We start from the raw sequence: 17,884 nt of genomic DNA on the forward strand, positions 1-17,884 counted from the left end.
TTCTGTTGTGAATATAGGCTAAGACAGTCTGTTTAATGTAATTTCTGTAAAGCATTCACCTTAAAAATAAAATACAAATTTATATAGTAAAAGTCAGAAAATTTTCTGAGATACAAGCTTTGTGTTGTGTCTGCTTGTAGAATTGTATTTTTGTCCCATTTGGTTCCATATGCTTTTCTCTTGTGTGTCATTTTGCCATTGTGCATTATTATGACATCATCATTTTCTTCCCTTTCTCCGTCAAGTCATTCTGCCAACAGGGCTCAGTCTCTGAGCTCTTGCTTTCGCTGCTTTCTTCTTGGAAAAATTCTGTCAGTCGTCGGCCTGCATATGTAAAATCTGATCCTGTTTCAGCTGTCACTGTATGTGTTCTTGTTGCATGCCCCTTGCCACAATAATTCCATTTTCTTTGCCCTGACTACATTGGAGGGATGTATGATAGAGTGGGACTAGAATTTGAAAAAGGATGAATAACAAACACAAAATTTTGCCAGCCATATTGAATGCATTTTTACCAGCATTCCATGCCCTGTCATTGTACTTGTATTTGGTTGCTCTGTCCTACTTGGTTAGTTGTTTGTATCTTAGCTTACAGCTAACCATTGATGGAGCATGTGATGACAACAAGTTATAAGTACATTGATTTTTATCATTGGGTTAAATGTGCACATTTAAGTTTTATAACTTTTGAGATATGTCATTTTTACTCAGAAAGTTAATTTTGTTCATCGTAACTTTATGGTTAAATGTCTTTTGAATGACAAAAAGTACTTAAGAAGGCCAAGAGTTTGTAGAATAGTTAAAATTTTTGTGATTGTTATTATGATTCCACTAATAAAAATTTCATTTAATATCCTAAACTTTGTTTTGATTCCACTAATAAATTCAGTATGATATCCTAAATGTTGTTTTAACAAGTACATTATTTAAGTCCACGTTGCTAGCTGAAAAGATGAAGTAAAAGGGAACAGATGAAGTCGAACCATTTATTAAATGCAAAGCTACTGAATAGTTATTGACATTATGAATAGTGCATAAGATGTCACCAGGTTGATGGGTAAGATCCATTTCCAATGACAAACATAATTTAACTTGAAAATATTTTAAGAAACGAAATTTTCTGTAACAAATCTTTGACCTTAAGATTACAGTTCATTAGCCCTTAAAGATTTTTAAAACCTCTAAATGTTTCAGTAAATAGGAATGTTATTTTCTATTCTTAGTTAACAGACTAAACAAAAATTTAACTTAATGATGGCAAGATGCAGAGTAAGTCTATATTTAACATGAATTTTCTGCTACTTGCTAATCTTTTCCTTATCTGGTTAACAAAATATAATAGCTATCTAAGTGCTTTTTCTTTTCAAACCACCCATGTCAGCTGTCTTCCTGTTCTTTTCACAGTTCCTTATTAAATTGCTGAGGCTTTATTAGCATCTGGCTCTAGTTATAATTTCTAACAAAGGCTGAATAAAAGAATATGGGGCTTAGAGTTTTCTGTTTTTACAAGTTACTGTTAGTTGTTGACAACATGAATAGTCGATAAAGAAATAATTCTTGAAAGCACCGAATCAGGTTTAGAGAATGTTTTATTAGGTGGAAAAGCACTTGATATCTGCCAGATATTATTTATACATATGTAAGAATATTGCCTTGCCTTTTTGAACACATCATTGTACCTGATTATACATAGTCTAGAATCAGTTCCAAGAAATGAAATTGCTAAAGCCAAAGGATACATGTATTTGTAAATTTGCAAATACAGTGTTACCAGTTTTCCCTCTCTAGTCATTATTCCAGTTTATACTCTACTTGCGTATGAAGGCCCCATACTCTATGAAAAAAGTTTTTTTATTATTATTATGTTCAATTAGCCAGCATATAGTAGTACATCAGTAAAAACATAGTTTTTTGTCTAACTTCTGGATTTTTTTTTCCTGTATTGATGGGCTGAAAAAGAGTTTAGTGTGGCTTTATCTTATATTTTTCTTAGTAAATGGAAGTTGAGCCATTTTATTTCTGTTTCTATGAGCAATATATTCATGTCTTACAGACATGTCAGTTTTAAAGTAGGAATTGTTATTTTATAATAAAGACAAAAATTTGAGGTAATCACCTGTTTGGTTTATGGTTAATAGTTGATCTTAATTCTTTTTGATATACATGTGTGCACGAACATCACAAATGTTTTTCCTTTTTTCTAAAATGAAGTTTGGGAGTAATCAGTCCAAGCCAGAGTTCACGGTGGACCTAAAGGGGGCGACGGTGGAGATGGCTTCGAAGGATAAATCCAGCAAAAAGAATGTGTTTGAGGTAATACATTTATTTTCTAAGTATGATTCACATTCTAAACTGTAGTAATTGGATGTTCTTTTTTTGAATTCTTTTGAGCTGTTTCAGTGTGACCGATTAAGGCAAAGCTGGTCATTAATTCAGTCAGTTTGGTATCATAATTTAAGGGAGAAAAAGCTGGCATGAAAAGCTGGGCTTCATTTGGGTAAGTCGTTGGATCTCAGACTATAGATGACAAGCCTTTGTTCCCCAATCACGCCTTTCCCTACCAAGAATAAAAAGGGGGTGGTTTCAGATCACCTGGGTGGCTCAGTCCATTAAGCGTCTGCCTGCCTGCCTTTGTCTCAGGTCATGATCTCAGGGTCCTGGGATCGAGTCCTGCATGGGGGGGGGGGGGTCCCTGCTCAGTGGGGAGCCTGGTTCTCCCTCTGCCTGACGCTCCCCCTGCTTGTGCTCACTCTCTCTCTGACAAGTGGATAAATCAAATCTTAAAAAAAAAAAAGTGGGGTGTGTGTGTGTGGTTTCCTTTACCTACCAAATCTAATATTGAAAAATAAATTGAAACCTTTTCGTTTTGTCCATTTTATCATTAAAAAAATCTTCTCCTCCCCATACCCCCAGGGGCACCTGGGTAGCTCAGTCTGTTAAGAGGCTGTCTTCAGCTCAGGTCATGATCTCAAGGTCCTGGGTCGAGCCCCCGTGTTGGGCTCCCTGCTCTGTGGGGAATCTGCTCCCTCTTCCTCTACCCCTCCCCCTGCTTGTTCTCTCTCTCTCTTTCTCAAATAAATAAATAAAAATAAATAAAAAATAAAATCCCCCCCCTGTAATATATGATTCTGTATCAGTTATTTATTGCAGCATATCAGACCACCTCAGGATTTAGTAGCTTGAGAAAAGAGCCATCCGTTTGTTCGGTTTGGCGTGTGCTAGGCTGAGTGATTCTGATCTCCATGTGGGACCATTCATGAGGCCTCAGTCATTCAGTGGCTCGCCCGGATCTGGATGGTCTAGTTCACATGTCTAGTGTCGGTGCCAGCAGTTTGCTAGGCCTCCTTCTTTATAAGATCTCTCTCTCAAGGAGGCTGCCCCAGGCTGCTTCACATGGTAGTGTCAGGCTTCCAAGAGGGTGAGAGTGGAAGCTACGACACTTCCCGAGGCTTAGATTTAGAAGTCACACATCAGTGTATTCTGTTGGGTAAAGCAGTGGGAAGGCCAGGTGAGTATTCAAGGTTGTGGGGAACTAGAACCCACCTGTTGATGGAGGTGTAGTAAAGGCACGTTGCAGAAGGGTGTATATGTGGAGATGGGAAGAATTATTTAGACAGTCTTTGCGAAGTCTTCCAGATCCCAGCCTTCCTTTATAGCCTCATGTGTCAGCTCTTTCCTGTTTTGTTCATGCAGTTGCTGTTTTCCAAGTGAAGCCTAGGTTTTCCTGCTGTGATTTTTACTCTTTATTAGTACTGACCCATGGCAGTTTCTGCTTGTCAAGTGTTACCTGTCTTCCAAGACCCATCAGAAATGCTACCACAACCCTGATGCTTCTTTTTTATGTTTTTAACATAGTATTTAATTTAGTGTACCTTAGGTTACCGTCATCCGTAAATTGTCCCACTAGGTGATGATGATTTTTTTTGTTTTGTTTTTAAGCAGAGAGACTATCTTTTTCCTTATCTTTAAGAAAGAACCTCTAACAGAGTATCTTATGTGCAGTGAATATTCAGTATTGGTTGACTGGCTTGATCCACTGTCTTGAAAGAAGTACAAGAAAAGAAGTCAGTGTTTCCTGAATTAGCCTTGCAGTTTCAATAAGTGATTTCAGAGTGAAAACGAATTCATGGTCAAATAAATGTAGGCAGTGGTGTAGATGTTTGTCTTTCCTTAGAAAAGCAGAGCACCCTGGAGTATCAAATCCCTGAGACATTTTGAAGGAGAGAATCTTGTGTAATTTTCTTTTATCCAGTATTTCCCGAATTAGTCTCATGTAACTTTTTTTTTTCCTTTTTTCCTTTTTTTTTTTTTTTTTTTTTGAGGAATACCTTTTTTAAACATTACTTCGGGAACTATGTTTGAGGCATATGTCTCAGAATGTTGTTTGGGAAACATTGCCATATGTTCCTCAAGGAAAAAAAATAAACAGTTACCAACCAGAAAATAGGAGGAATGTTTGCTCCTAATACCTCAAAATTTTTCCTCAGTCAAGTGTAAGAAACTTTGAACCAAAGAAATTATACATAAATTGGTTACTGCCCTCATATAGAATAATACATTCTATCCTTACTTGAGTTAGTTCATGATTTGACACAATTTAGTATTGTTTCTGCCCAAAAGTGGTGTAACATTTATTGTCTATGCCTTGTTTTAGTATTAAGCCATTTTATTTATTTGCGTATAAAATAGGAAATAATAAAAGCTTTAACTCTTTCATATATTTTTCTACATTTATTTTTTAATTGGAGAGAAAAACATACCTTAGATTTACATAAAAATATCACAGATTTTATTTCTTTACAAATGAATTTTCAGTTCTAATTAAAAAATGTACAGCTTTGATACTTATTTTTTAATGATAACAGTATACCAGATTTCAGCAAGTTTTATCGCATTTGTGTGTTGGAATTTGGGACCCTTAAATTATTAGATTTTCATTGAGAACTTTTTGTGAGGAAAACTTCCTGTTTTATAAAATAATTCCTCTGGGATTCTTTTATATTAAAAGATACTTCACTGCTATGCATTACTTTAACCTTTCATGACTCAATATAATATGGCATCTAGTCTTCTGCTGGTGGTTTTCTGGACTTTGGCGTGAATATATTCGTTTATTTGGGGGCTCTTGGTTAGCCCAGTCAGTGGATCATGTGACTCATGATCTCGGGCTTGTGAGTTCAAACCCCACACTGGGTGTAGAGATTACTTAAAAATAACAATGAAATCTTAAAAATATTTTTTTTTCATTATAGTGAAAGCGCTAACCATCCTCCTTTTTTTCCCCCCTTCCTTTTCTCTAAAGCTGAAAACTCGTCAAGGAACAGAACTGCTAATTCAGTCTGATAATGACACTGTTATTAATGATTGGTTTAAAGTTCTTAGTAGTACTATCAATAATCAGGTATGTGTTTGACTTAGGTAATTTTTTTTACTTCAGAGCTGTTTTTCTTTTCTGCATTCTAATTGGTTATTTCAGTTTGTATGTGATAAACACTTTTTTAATATGTATTTTGACAAGAGGTAGGAAAGGCAGTGGTAGTTTAGCAGTTCCTTGGGGCTGGTGAATGTTTTAATACTCTCAGTTATACAATACTTGCTAGTAGTGGATTTTAAATAATTTTCACATGAGGCATTGGTCCAAAAAGAAGTAATTCAAGAAGAGGGACAAACCGTTCCTAGTACATAGTATTTAACGACCAGTGAGTTGGGAACAGTACTGTTTGGTGGAGACAGGTCCTAGGTAAAGGTATGAAATGAATGAAGCTATAGTCTCTTCAGGAGCACTTTTTCTTTCCTATGACATCTCTCTAGCTACCCCAGCCATGTTCTAGTTCTCCCCCGTCTCCCATCCAGGGATGTGTTCATTACCCTCATGTTCCTGGTAAATTTCCTCTTATGTGTGTGTATAAGATATATATGATACATAATATAATACGTTATATAACATGTATATACACACACACACACACACACACACACACACCCCAACCAAAAAGAACCTCAAGTTTCTATTCTGCTGCTGTTAGTATGAGCAGGAAGAAACAGATAGGGGCTGTACTTTTTCAGACTATATTCTTACACCCTCACTATATGGGGACATGGCTCCTGACTAAGGATCATACATCAGTGACAAAAAGGAAAGTGAATACTTACGGGAGTGTGTTATGGATTTAAACTAAACAAAGATTGAAAAAAAGTTTGGAATCAAAGGCTTTAGTAGAGATTGAGAGGTCTTTCAGAGACTATAGGTGAAGCCTCATTATAATAAGGTTTAGGATCTTACTGAGGTGTCCTATCACTATGGGTTTTGTGTTTTCACTTAGTAAATAGGTTAGATTTGATTGTCTCCAAGTATCCTTTTAAACTCCAAAATTTTTATGATGCACTCAGTTCAAAACAACTGGATTTGGAATCTTGAGTATTAACTCTTCCTCTTCCTTTAACGCTTCTAGCCAGTTACTCACCCGTCTGTATAAATATTCTTCCTTTGCAGTTTGTAATATTGTATATTTCTGAATCTTGTCTCTTCTTTTCCATTTACTCCTGAAACCATCATCAGAACTTTATATGTTAGATGAGAGTCACTTCCTAAACAGTTTTTCTTATTTCATCTCATCCCCCACCAATCTGTTCTTAATAGCGTTGCTATATGAAACTCCCTAGTGTTATCTTTAATAATACTCTCCTGCTCAGTAAAGCTTCTGTGACTCTTATTAAAATTCAACAACCTGAGCCCAGTCTATCATTTCACATGTACGTTCTACTCTACCCAGTATGGGCTTTCAGCTCTAGTCACTGTAATCTGTTCCCAATCCCTTGAAAGCAGGTATGGCTGCATTCATTTAACAAATGTGGGAGTGCTTTGCCTTGGAGATAAAGCAGCATGCAACCAGGTGCTACGCCTTTCTGTGTGGAATTTACAGCCAAAGACAGAGGATTACTGAAGACCGACAACCGGGCAGTTAATACAGTGAAATGTGATGAGGTTTATGATGGTGAGGGATATGCAACTTACTGTAAAAACACTGATTAGGTAGAGGCCAACCTAGTGTTAGGGGTCCAGGAAGGCCTTTTGCAGAGAAAGTGGGTGGTTGTTGTTGTTTTAATTGAAGCCTATAGGATCAGGAAATAAGCCAAGTGAAAAGAGAGTAACATATTGTTGACTATGAAATTTAAAATACATACTGTTTACAAAGCATCAAAAGATACTGTAGAAATATACATAATAGATGTAGAAAGATGCACCAGGGGGCTCCTGGGTGGCTCAGTCGTTAAGCGTCTGCCTTCAGCTCAGGGTGTGATCCCAGAGTCCTGGGATCAAGCCCCACATCAGGCTCCTTCGCTGGGAGCCTGCTTCTTCCTCTCCTGCTCCCGCTGCTTGTGTTCCCTCTCTCGCTGGCTGTCTCTCTCTCTGTCAAATAAATGAATAAAATCTTAAAAAAAGAAAAAAAAAGAAAAAGAAGCACCAGACTTCTGCAGGGAAAATTGCAAAACTTTTTTGAGAAACATTGAAGAAAATCTAATTATATGAGAAGTATATCATGGATTAAAAGATTCAATAATGTAAAGATAAAATGTTCTTCCAAATGATGTATAAATTTATAGACGAGATTTTTGATTCTCATTCAAAATGCTAGTAGGTTTTCTGGTAGAACTTGGCAAGCTTATTCTAAAATTCATACCAGAATTTTGGTAAAAATACCCAAGACACTCTTGAAGAAGAAAATGGAGGACTTGCTCTATCAGATGTCAAGACTTCTGTAACTATATTAATTAATACACATGCTGTCCATACCAGGGTAGATCTACAGACCTGTGGAACAGAGTAAAGAACCTAGAAATCAACATTCCTTTGGACACTATACGCCAGAGATAGCACTGTAGAAAAGTAAGGAAGAATAAACTTTAAATGGTGCTGGGTCAACTGGATTATCCAGGAAGAAAGTAGAACCTTTCCTAACACTATACACAAACATAAAGTTCAGAGTTGAATAAAGACATCAGTGTGAAAGGCAAAGCAGTGATTTTAGCTTTGAGGACCCACTTCAGTTTTTTAACTTGCGAAAGTGACTTTGGTTAGGCTGTACATGAGCTCTAGGATTTCTTTCAACATTCATGAATCTGTGAGTGCTATTACTAGCTATTGATACAAAGTATAATTTGAAAAGATCGTTGGTGTGAAAAATTAATGTGCCCTTGGCTAGTTAGCTTTCTCTTGTACTGTTAGCACAGAATGTAGCTTCATCGTGTTCTCTCTTGTAGGTCAGAACCTCTTAACTCTTGTTACTGTCATTCTTATGCGTTTGCTCTGCATGAGGGAAGATAGCCTCATCATCAGTATATAAACGCATTATCCTGTGAATAGTCAGCATTTTTTTCTTTTTTGAAATTCAGAATTAATGAATTCCCCCTCTATGGGGGAAAAAGAATATTTTTCTGAAGATTTACCAAGTGTCTGAATCATATATACTATATACTAATTGGTTCCCTAAAATCATTTGGGAGGATCAGTTACTGATTATTCTGAGAATTATTCTATTACATCTAAAATAATCTCAAGTGTAATATGTGTTTGGGAAATCTTTAATCAATAGACAGTAGAAACTGATGAAGCAATTGAAGAGGAGATACCAGATTCCCCAGGAATAGAAAAGCATGATAAAGAGAAGGACCATAAGGACCCTAAGAAGCTTCGCTGTAAGTTCTTCTTTACCTATTTTGTTAGTCGTTTGACTGAGCATCTTCTCTTAGCTTTTCGAATATTTTAAATACATAAAGGCTGAATGGAATCTCCAGTGTTACCAGGAAATCATAACGTTAGGTATTTGCAATCTTAGTTTTTTAGGAGTATCTCTCCTTGTTCACTCCTTGTCATTTTTCAGCCTCATCGTGTGCACCCCTACAGCATCTTACTAATTTTAAGATGTGGTCCTTCAAGAGAAGAAAAGTGTATTAGAATGCATTTCTATTGAGGTATCCAGGAAGCTGAACTATACTGATTTAAAAATATATAATTACTGCTTAAGATCTAGATAGGATCTTACACTTGAAGAAGTCAAAAGTCATGGGACATGTACCATAGTTCACACTGGACACCACGCAGCCATCTCTGGACTAGGATATATCTGTGCAGGTGCAGCTGCATGCATTCATACCTCCAGACCATTAGCGTGTGTGTGTGTGTGTGTGTGTGTGTGTGTGTGTGTGTGTGTGTGTGTATGTGTTATGAGCTAAAGCCAGCAAACTTAAGAGTAGCATTTTTAATGCAGGCCCCTTGTGAATTACATTGTTTATTAGATAGGCCATTACCTGTGGCTCTGAACTCGTTAAATGTATTTTAACAATTCCACATTTAACTGAGAATTTTTGGCCTTTGGATTAACTGAATGATTAGAAAATCATTTCTATTTTTGTTCTCCCACATTCTAATGAAGGTTAGGCCTATTAACTGACATTATAACAATGTAAACACATGAAAATTTGATTATTTGAATGCTTTACTAATACATTCTGTGTGCTCTCAACTTTCCTCAAATATAGTTCTTTTCAAGAAATTTAGTTTTTGGATATTTTTTATTGGAACCAAAAAAGAAATCAGAGTTATGGCATTGTAGGACATTTTCAGGTGGTCCTATTCTTAGTTTAGAGGTAATTATGATGAGATGTGGTTTGCTTAAAGTACAAATAATTGAGATGGATATATATATCTCTAGACTCCTAGTTCAGTCTGCTGCAGGATAGGGACTTTTTTTGTTTATGTTTTATGCACATTGTTTTTCCTCATCATTTTACCTTCTAAAACTGATGGAGAGTCAAAGGAGATAAGTAGTACCATTTGTGAAATAATGAGTATAGATTAGAATAACCAGTATCTTAGTACATATACCAAAGAAGGTACAGTTTGTAGTCAGTGTTTAGTGAGAAAAATGAAATGTTTTGTTTAGTTTGTCACTTTGAAATTGGGTCTGTGTTAGCTTGATTCTTGACATACTACTTATTTATATTAAAGTTAGAATAACTGAATTTATAACTATGATTTTTACATATGAAATTAATATGTTTTGAGTTCTAGGTGGAAAAATTTTTATTAAAAAGTTTTTGTTTTATGAAATGCTTAATATCTGTTTGTATTAAGCCACGAAAGTGTCTAGCATAGATTCTTCAGAACAGAAAAAAACCAAGAAAAACTTAAAGAAGTTTCTTACACGGCGCCCCACTTTGCAAGCTGTTCGTGAAAAAGGTTATATTAAAGGTAGGTAGAAGTGACGTTTTTAATCATGAACTTTGGCCAGAATCAGAAATAAGACATTTTAAATTAAAAACTGAAAATTTTTTGAACAGTAAAAATGTTTTCATTCTTTAAAGTTACCAGGTTCATTGATTTAAAATACATTTGAGTGATGAAAATTGATTTTTCAGTGCACACATAGAGTTTCACTAAGGCATTGAGCAGAGATAAATACCAAAGTAAGTTTTTAGAGACCCTGTACTGGAGGAACTACAGGGGTGAGATGGATGGATAGAAGACATGACAATAAATCTTTTTAGTTTTGAGGGGCATCTGGGTGGCTCAGTTGGTTAAGCGTCTGCCTTTGGCTCAGGTCGTGATCCCTGGGTCCTGAGATCGAGCCCCACTTCAGGTACCCCGCTCAGTGGGGAGCCTGCTTCTCCCTCTCCCTCTGCCCTTCCCCTGCTCATGCGTTTTCTTTCTCTCTCTCTCTCTTTCTCTCTCTCTCTCTCTCGTGTGCTCTCTGTCTCTCTCAAATAAGTAGAATCTTTTCAAAAGAAAAAGATTTTTAGTTTTGAGATGCACAGATCAGAAGACATTTTGAACGAAACATCACTATCACAGTAGAAAGAAGAAAAATATTGAACAATTTTATCTTGATTGTTTGCCTTCAGTTCTCATTTCAGGTGATTTTAAAATTAGTATAAGGTATTTTTCCTAATTAATTTTTATATTTATTATCTCATTTGTAAGCAACAATAGCAATAATGCACTAACAAGTTCTTAACAGAGTATTCTTTAAAATAACATATACTTGTATACACCTTTAGTTCTTACAAGCGCTTTTAATTTCAATGATAAAATTTTCTAATACAGGACTCAGTGACATTAATTAGTAAATAAAGACATAGGTAAAGGTAATATATAACATACATATCTGTCTTTGAAGTTTCTAAAAAAGACCATCACTGGAACATCTGTTTGCAAAGCTTCTAAATTAAAATACGCAAATGGGTTTCATTAAAAAGATATTTAAAACTTCTGGTAGAGTTCGGTTAATTAAGTGATTCAGATTAACAGCCTTAAGAGTTATAGGTAAACAGGGACTCCCAGATAACACATACGAATTTAGTATATTAAGTTTGGAACTTTAAAAAAAGAAAAAAAGCCTGACAAATCAGTGAATAGAAATTGCTGTTAATTTTTCACCAGGCCTTTTTATTGAGAAATATAAACTGTTGCTGCTTTTTGGTGGTGTTCAGGACTTCAGATATTTTGTTTTCCTCAATAGTTAGCACTAATGTGGCATTTCAGAAGTGTTGGGTTGAAAGACTTATAGAACAGCCTTTGAAATACACTTTGTGAAATCAAGGGTTGACACACGATGGGTATGCACCAGGCTTGTCTTAATAGTTTAAAAAAAAATTATTCAGGTGTTTACTAAGTGCTAGGCATGAGCCTGGGTGCCGTGAATACCTATTGGTTTGAGAATTACAAGGTCCCTCCCCTTGAAATTTACATAAAAACAAGAGACAGACAAGAGAATTATGATTACTACGAAGAATCTACCATAGTAATGAAATAGGGGCTATAACTGGGTCACCTTAGGCTGATCATAAAGTTTTTCTAAGGAAATGACATTTTAGCTGAGGGCAGGAGTGGTAAAAAGGAGCTAAGTTTGGGGGAGAGGATGGATCTCTGCAAAAGGTATAGAAAACTAAAAGACTGTCAGGTAAAAATGGGGTGTTCATTGAGTTTAGTAAAGCAGGAAAGTTGTTTGAAGTGGAGTTGGAATGGGTAGGCAGACCCTAGAAGGCAGGAGTCACAGCAGACCATGTCTGGGTGCACTGAATGTCTTTCTATAGCACTGTGAATGGGGCGCCATTTTGCAAACTAAATTTTAGCAGGGTGGTTTATTTTAAAAAATAAATCTCTTTCAGATCAGGTGTTTGGAGCCAATCTCGCTAATCTTTGTCAGAGAGAAAATGGCACAGTGCCAAAATTTGTGAAGTTATGCATTGAACATGTTGAAGCCTATGGTAAGAAAATGAATTTCTTGTATGTTCAGCACACTAACCCGTTGTTTTGCCATCAAAATCCTAGGATTTTGATGATTTTCAATGATGGAACGGCCGTAAGATGTTAAAAGAAGCATCTTGTTTGCAAAAACTTACATGTTTTAATGGTTACAAGTATCTGTTTTAAATTAAGACCTTTGCAGGCACCTGTTGAATATTCAGCACTTCTAGCTGATTAAGTGGAAGTATTCTTTGAAGCCATTTGGAGTTGGCCTTTGCTTAAAATGAAGAAGGTGGTGATTATGAAACTGAGTTTATTAAGAAGTGATTTGACAGTGTAGAAGATAGGAGATTGTGTTTACTTGCCAAGAGAAAGTTGCTTCTCTTTATGATAAAAATGAGATGACATTTTAAAACTGTTAAATCAACTATGAGGTGTCTAAATAGACAAACCTTACATCATTTCCTGTTGAATAATACTTAAACCAATTTATATTTTGGTTGATTTTAATGTAATATTTATACTAGTTTTACATAAAATAATTATCATGGTAATCACATTAACTTGTACCTGTACATCATCAAAAACTTCTTGTACAATTAAAACATTTGCATAATTTGTAATTTCTGTCAGTTTTGGAACTTGTCTTTGCCTTTTTGTCAACATGACAATAGAGACACTGTGCCTTTATTTGAAGTTCTACGAATAGCACGTCAGATAACGTGCTTCATTAAATGTGTACAGCATTATGATTTAATGAATATTTGGATTTTTTAGGCTTAATTGGGCGAATTTCACATGATTCTATTCCACAAATTAAAGGGAATGAATAAACTATCAAATTATCAGTTGTTTTTATAGAGCCTTTATTTTAATTGGTTATTAAGTTTATTTATTATAAGCACTTAATAGAACCACCATTTTTAAAAGAATGCTTTAATATGTACATTTACATTATGAAATGTGCAAAATAATGGGCTATTTTTATCTCTTGGTTTCCTTTACTTTCAGAACTATCCCCAGGTGTAGAAGTTTATCTTAAATTGTTAGTATTTCAAGTTTAATGAGATGATTTTTTTTGAGATGATCCACAGTCTACATGATAAACAAAGTAGAATTGTTGCTGTTTATTAAACAGATTCAGAGTGTATCTCCACCCCCTTTCTCTCTGCCAAGCATCTATAAAAAGCCAGTTAGAGGAAAAGTATTTGCCCATTTGATTTTAGGCTCATGTTAATGAATAAGGATTCTGAAACATGCAAGGATCTTTAGAAGAGGCAAACACCTACTTTAAACACAAAAATATTGTAATTTTCTCTTAGGTTTGGATGTTGATGGGATATACAGAGTAAGTGGCAACCTTGCAGTGATCCAGAAATTGAGATTTGCAGTCAATCATGGTAAGATCATACTCCCAATTGTTATGTGCAAAAAAAGCACTCAGAACTGTAAGAGTCGGTTTAAAGTTATTTTAAAAAATTTCCTGTTCTGTTTTTCAGATGAGAAATTGGACTTGAATGATAGTAAATGGGAAGATATTCATGTTATTACTGGAGCACTCAAAATGTTTTTTCGAGAATTACCAGAACCTCTTTTTACATTTAACCATTTTAATGATTTTGTTAACGCAATTAGTAAGTATGTCATTACACTCAATTTTTTTTCTACATGTTGAAAGTCCTCTGTACCGATTAGGCCGCTGCATTCTGTTTGATCTTTTCTTTTAAATTATTTCAAAGGATTTTTTTACTTCAGAAATTTTAAATGTGACCACCAGATGTCACTGTGTATTACCAAATGTCAGGTTCTAAACTATGTCACTGTTTTCAATTTCATGCATAATCTCTCATTATTATGATTTTCTTTCTTTTCTTTTCTTTTTTTTTAGAACAAGAACCAAGACAGCGAGTCACTGCTGTTAAGGACCTAATCAGACAGTTGCCAAAGCCAAATCAGGATACAATGCAGATTCTTTTTAGACATCTCAAAAGGTAAGAGGTTCACCACAGAAAAGAAATAGTAATTAGGGAGAAAAAAAGAAAAAGATAAGAGAAATGCATGGTTATGAGGTGTGGTATAGTACCCACGAGTCCAGGGTCCCTCAAACCCTGGTTCAGATCCCAGCCGTGCTACTTGCTGTCTTTGTAACTTGAAAAAGAGAACTCCTTTGGGCCTTGTTCCTCATAGGTAAATGGTCTGGTATGAAAAATATTTACTTAAAGTAAATATTATATGCGAAGCATTTAATGCCTAATGTGTAAGTGCAGAAATTGTTGTTTAAGTTTATTAACCTGAAGATGAGATCTTGGTTATTAAATGAGGACTTATTAAATTACCTTAGAAGAAAGCCATCATGGTTTTCAGGTTACTACGTAGCCATTTTAATAACTGATATTTGCCTTCTGACAACACTAGAATGGTAAAATATATTAACCCAATGAAGGAGATTTAAAAACAAACAAACAAACATAGAGTTAGTAAAAATGAAAATTTAATCTCTGTATCCTAATGAAATTTTTTCCCCATCACCCTAGTGGAGTAATTATTGTTACCTGAATTGTAGTTCATACTTAAGTCTGTATGTTACTTTAAACACTAAGCTGAAATATCACACATTTAAAGTTTGTTAGAATATGTATAATTATACCTTTCATCTGTGTTTGTCCAAAAGAAACCTTCATATGATGTTTGGACTGAATTCTACTTGGTTTTAAGTAGCTTGTATGTGTCTTAGGAAAATTAGCACTATTTCTCATTTCTAAATGCAAACTGTTTATAGTACAATTTGAAGAATTTTTCCTCTTGTATGTTTTATTTTCTCTTTTAACAATTTATTTTTCCCCCCTTAGAGTTATAGAAAATGGAGAAAAAAACCGAATGACCTATCAGAGTATAGCAATTGTTTTTGGTCCCACTCTGTTAAAGCCAGAGAAAGAGACTGGTAATATAGCAGTTCATACTGTCTACCAAAATCAGATTGTAGAATTAATTCTACTGGAAATAAATTCCATCTTCGGGCGTTGATTCTTATTGAAGACAACCTGTGGAACAGAAGCTGGATTCCATCAGATTTCAAACCCTTACATATGATGTATTTTATTTTTGGACCAAGCAGTGACTCTTTGATTTTGCACTTTTTTGAGGGATCAGAAGGGAATGGGAGAGTCAAGATGTGTGTTAGGCCCTCATATTTGCTGCTTCGTTGCAAGTTGATACAACTGTGTGTGATTTTTGAATTAATTTTATCCTGAATGTTTGCATTTCATACTCTGAATTTCAGTAAAAATCAAAACTTGCGATTCTAACCAGTCGTATACACTGGATAATTTGGTAAGAAAACTACATTTTTTTTTTTTTCTCGAACTGGATAATGTAGACTGTCTTCTCATGATTCGTTAGATTCACCACTTGATAGAACAGTACTCACTGTCAGTTATTGTGAAGACGCTCTTGGGCATTCTAAACAAAATGAAGTATATCCTTTTGGAAACCTGTGTATTTCTTTTTCAGGGTTTCTGCACGCAGTGGCAGTCTTAAGTGCTGCAGCTCATTATAACCCAGATGTAATCCCTTGGCGAAGGCTTGCCACCGTCACTGTGTTGCACACCATCCTTATCGGGTGGATGTCTTAGTCGCTTGTTTGGGCAGCACACTAATATTCTTCACACACTGTGATATACTGGAGTTTAGTTTAGCATAAGTCAGTTCAGGGTATTTTGGGGCTGTCTGTGCTACGCTGATTTGTAGCTAACAATCCTAATTATATCTAGTGCCATACTGAGTTCTTGGTATGACCCTGTGGAAACAGACATTATTTGATGTAAATATAAGCTAAAGACTTAATGTCCTTTAGCTTATGTATATAATTTTGTTGTATAGTCTCAGAGTACATTCTAACCTGACATTTCTAATCATGATATTGGTAATCTTTTCCGTGAATATTAGGTTTCCTCCAGAAATAGGCTGTTATTTGAGAAACTTAACTGTGTGCACTTTTAGATTTTAATTACATTTACAGGCAAATCACTGTAATGCAAATGGTACTGGAAAAATACTGAATAGACTTGCTAAATGGTAAATGCACTACAAGAGGAACCTTTTAGATAATTTAATATGTACAGAATACATTAGAAAAAAATTTATTACAGAATTCTAACTGCAGTATGAATAGTGGAAACCCATATGTAAATTAGATGGATGTCAAATGGAAAATGACATTGCTAAATTTGAGAATTTCTTTTTACATTACTAATGTAGATTGATTTGTATAATAAAACAGGGTTTGGAAGGTTTTGTTACAGAGAGCATGGTCTGTTGAAGATATTTTAAGATGTATTTTTCTAGATTAACTGATGTATATGAAATGTCTAATCTGAATAAAGAAAACTATAAGAGGTTTAGAGATTTTCCATTGGAAATGTGCATTTTGGTTTTAATTTTTTTCTTGTTTTTGCATTTACTGGCATACCTCATTTTAAAAAAATCAACTGAATTCAATATTTCCTGTGGTAAATATATTTTCCTTATTTTTTCACACCTTTTCTACTCCCTGCCATGTCAATACCTCCTCCATTCTCCCCCCTCCAATTTTTATTTCTTCATCAATATTTGAAAGCGAATGATTTGTGACCAAGACTCCTTTTCTTAGAATTGCATTTGTAATTTACAGATTGCCTTCCTTGGGAACAAATAGTTTTTGTATGATCTGTCTAAAAATCTCTCACCTGAGTTTTGTGGCAAAAATATTGTTTGTTGTTGTGGTCTTGTTAAATTGGTAACAAACCAAGCTACTTGATAGCTATGGAAAGCAGATTGTTTTGGGCAGGGAGAGAAAGTCCCCAAGTGAGAATGTTTATATTTGCCTAACAATGTTTTGAACAATACAATATGCTTTAGAACTGGCCTATATAGCGATTGTATGCCAGCAAAACCATTAGACTCAAACCAGTGATGCTCTTTCTCTTGGTAGCTGTGGACATAACAAAGATTAAAATTGTCTTGTGTTTCTTGTTTCAAAGTACATATGTTTGTATGTGGAGTCTTAAATGTTTTATTAGTCTACAGCTAACTAGTTTATTGTAATATCGTATGTACGGTGAGATCAGTGTCTTGTGTTTTCATCCTTTGTGAATTAAAAATTCTCACTTTTTTTTTGTAATAACAAAACCAGTAATATTTTCCTGTCTTGACAACTTGATTTTTAGTAGAAAATATATTAAAGGCTGAAATAAATTGTCACTGAAATTTCATTTGCTAATAGGCCTTCCTTCAGAATGTCATTTTAGAAAAGTAGTTGGAAATTGAAAGAAATCGTATATTCACATAAGTTATTACATTTAATTAGAAGAAAAACACTTATTTAAATTTTACAACTGTAAGGAATTTTACCTTTTACTCTGGAAGAATGATGTTACCTTTTAGTTAGAGGCAACTCTGCATATTTTTTTTTTTCTTATGGGAAAAGCACAAATGGAATAATTAGCCAAACTGGGCTTAGGCAGATGTGTTATGTACACATACACGTGGATGTGTATATAAATGTATGTGTGTGTGCGCACACGCGTGTCACTGCTTACCTACAGATGAAAACTCAGTAACAATGGCAGATACCTGGAGACCTTTGTGCCATTTTAGTTC

The 17,884-nt window shown here is 34.9% G+C and overlaps 1 protein-coding gene across 6 annotated transcripts in view; it reads left to right on the forward strand.

The window, feature by feature from the left end:
- The window catches only part of ARHGAP12 (Rho GTPase activating protein 12), a 112,586-nt gene extending 95,090 nt beyond the window's left edge, over window positions 1-17,496 (forward strand). For 4 of the 6 annotated variants that reach the window (XM_045786419.2, XM_045786420.2, XM_045786422.2 and 1 more), the window contains 9 exons: window positions 2,212-2,313; window positions 5,303-5,401; window positions 8,595-8,697; window positions 10,136-10,252; window positions 12,169-12,267; window positions 13,570-13,647; window positions 13,747-13,881; window positions 14,136-14,238; window positions 15,097-17,496. In XM_045786419.2, coding sequence (XP_045642375.1) covers window positions 2,212-2,313; window positions 5,303-5,401; window positions 8,595-8,697; window positions 10,136-10,252; window positions 12,169-12,267; window positions 13,570-13,647; window positions 13,747-13,881; window positions 14,136-14,238; window positions 15,097-15,271 — 1,011 coding nt within the window. In that variant the 3' untranslated portion in view covers window positions 15,272-17,496. Of the gene's footprint in view, window positions 1-245; window positions 363-2,211; window positions 2,314-5,302; window positions 5,402-8,594; window positions 8,698-10,135; window positions 10,253-12,168; window positions 12,268-13,569; window positions 13,648-13,746; window positions 13,882-14,135; window positions 14,239-15,096 lie in introns of all 6 variants that reach the window. The other 2 variants (XM_087857567.1, XM_045786421.2) reach the window with 2 other exon arrangements.
- The last annotated feature ends 388 nt before the right edge of the window (window positions 17,497-17,884 follow it).

The sequence above is a fragment of the Ursus americanus genome, chromosome 31 (genome assembly GCF_024610735.1).
Source record: "Ursus americanus isolate L20-20 chromosome 31, mUrsAme1.1.p, whole genome shotgun sequence".
Lineage (NCBI taxonomy): Eukaryota > Metazoa > Chordata > Mammalia > Carnivora > Ursidae > Ursus > Ursus americanus.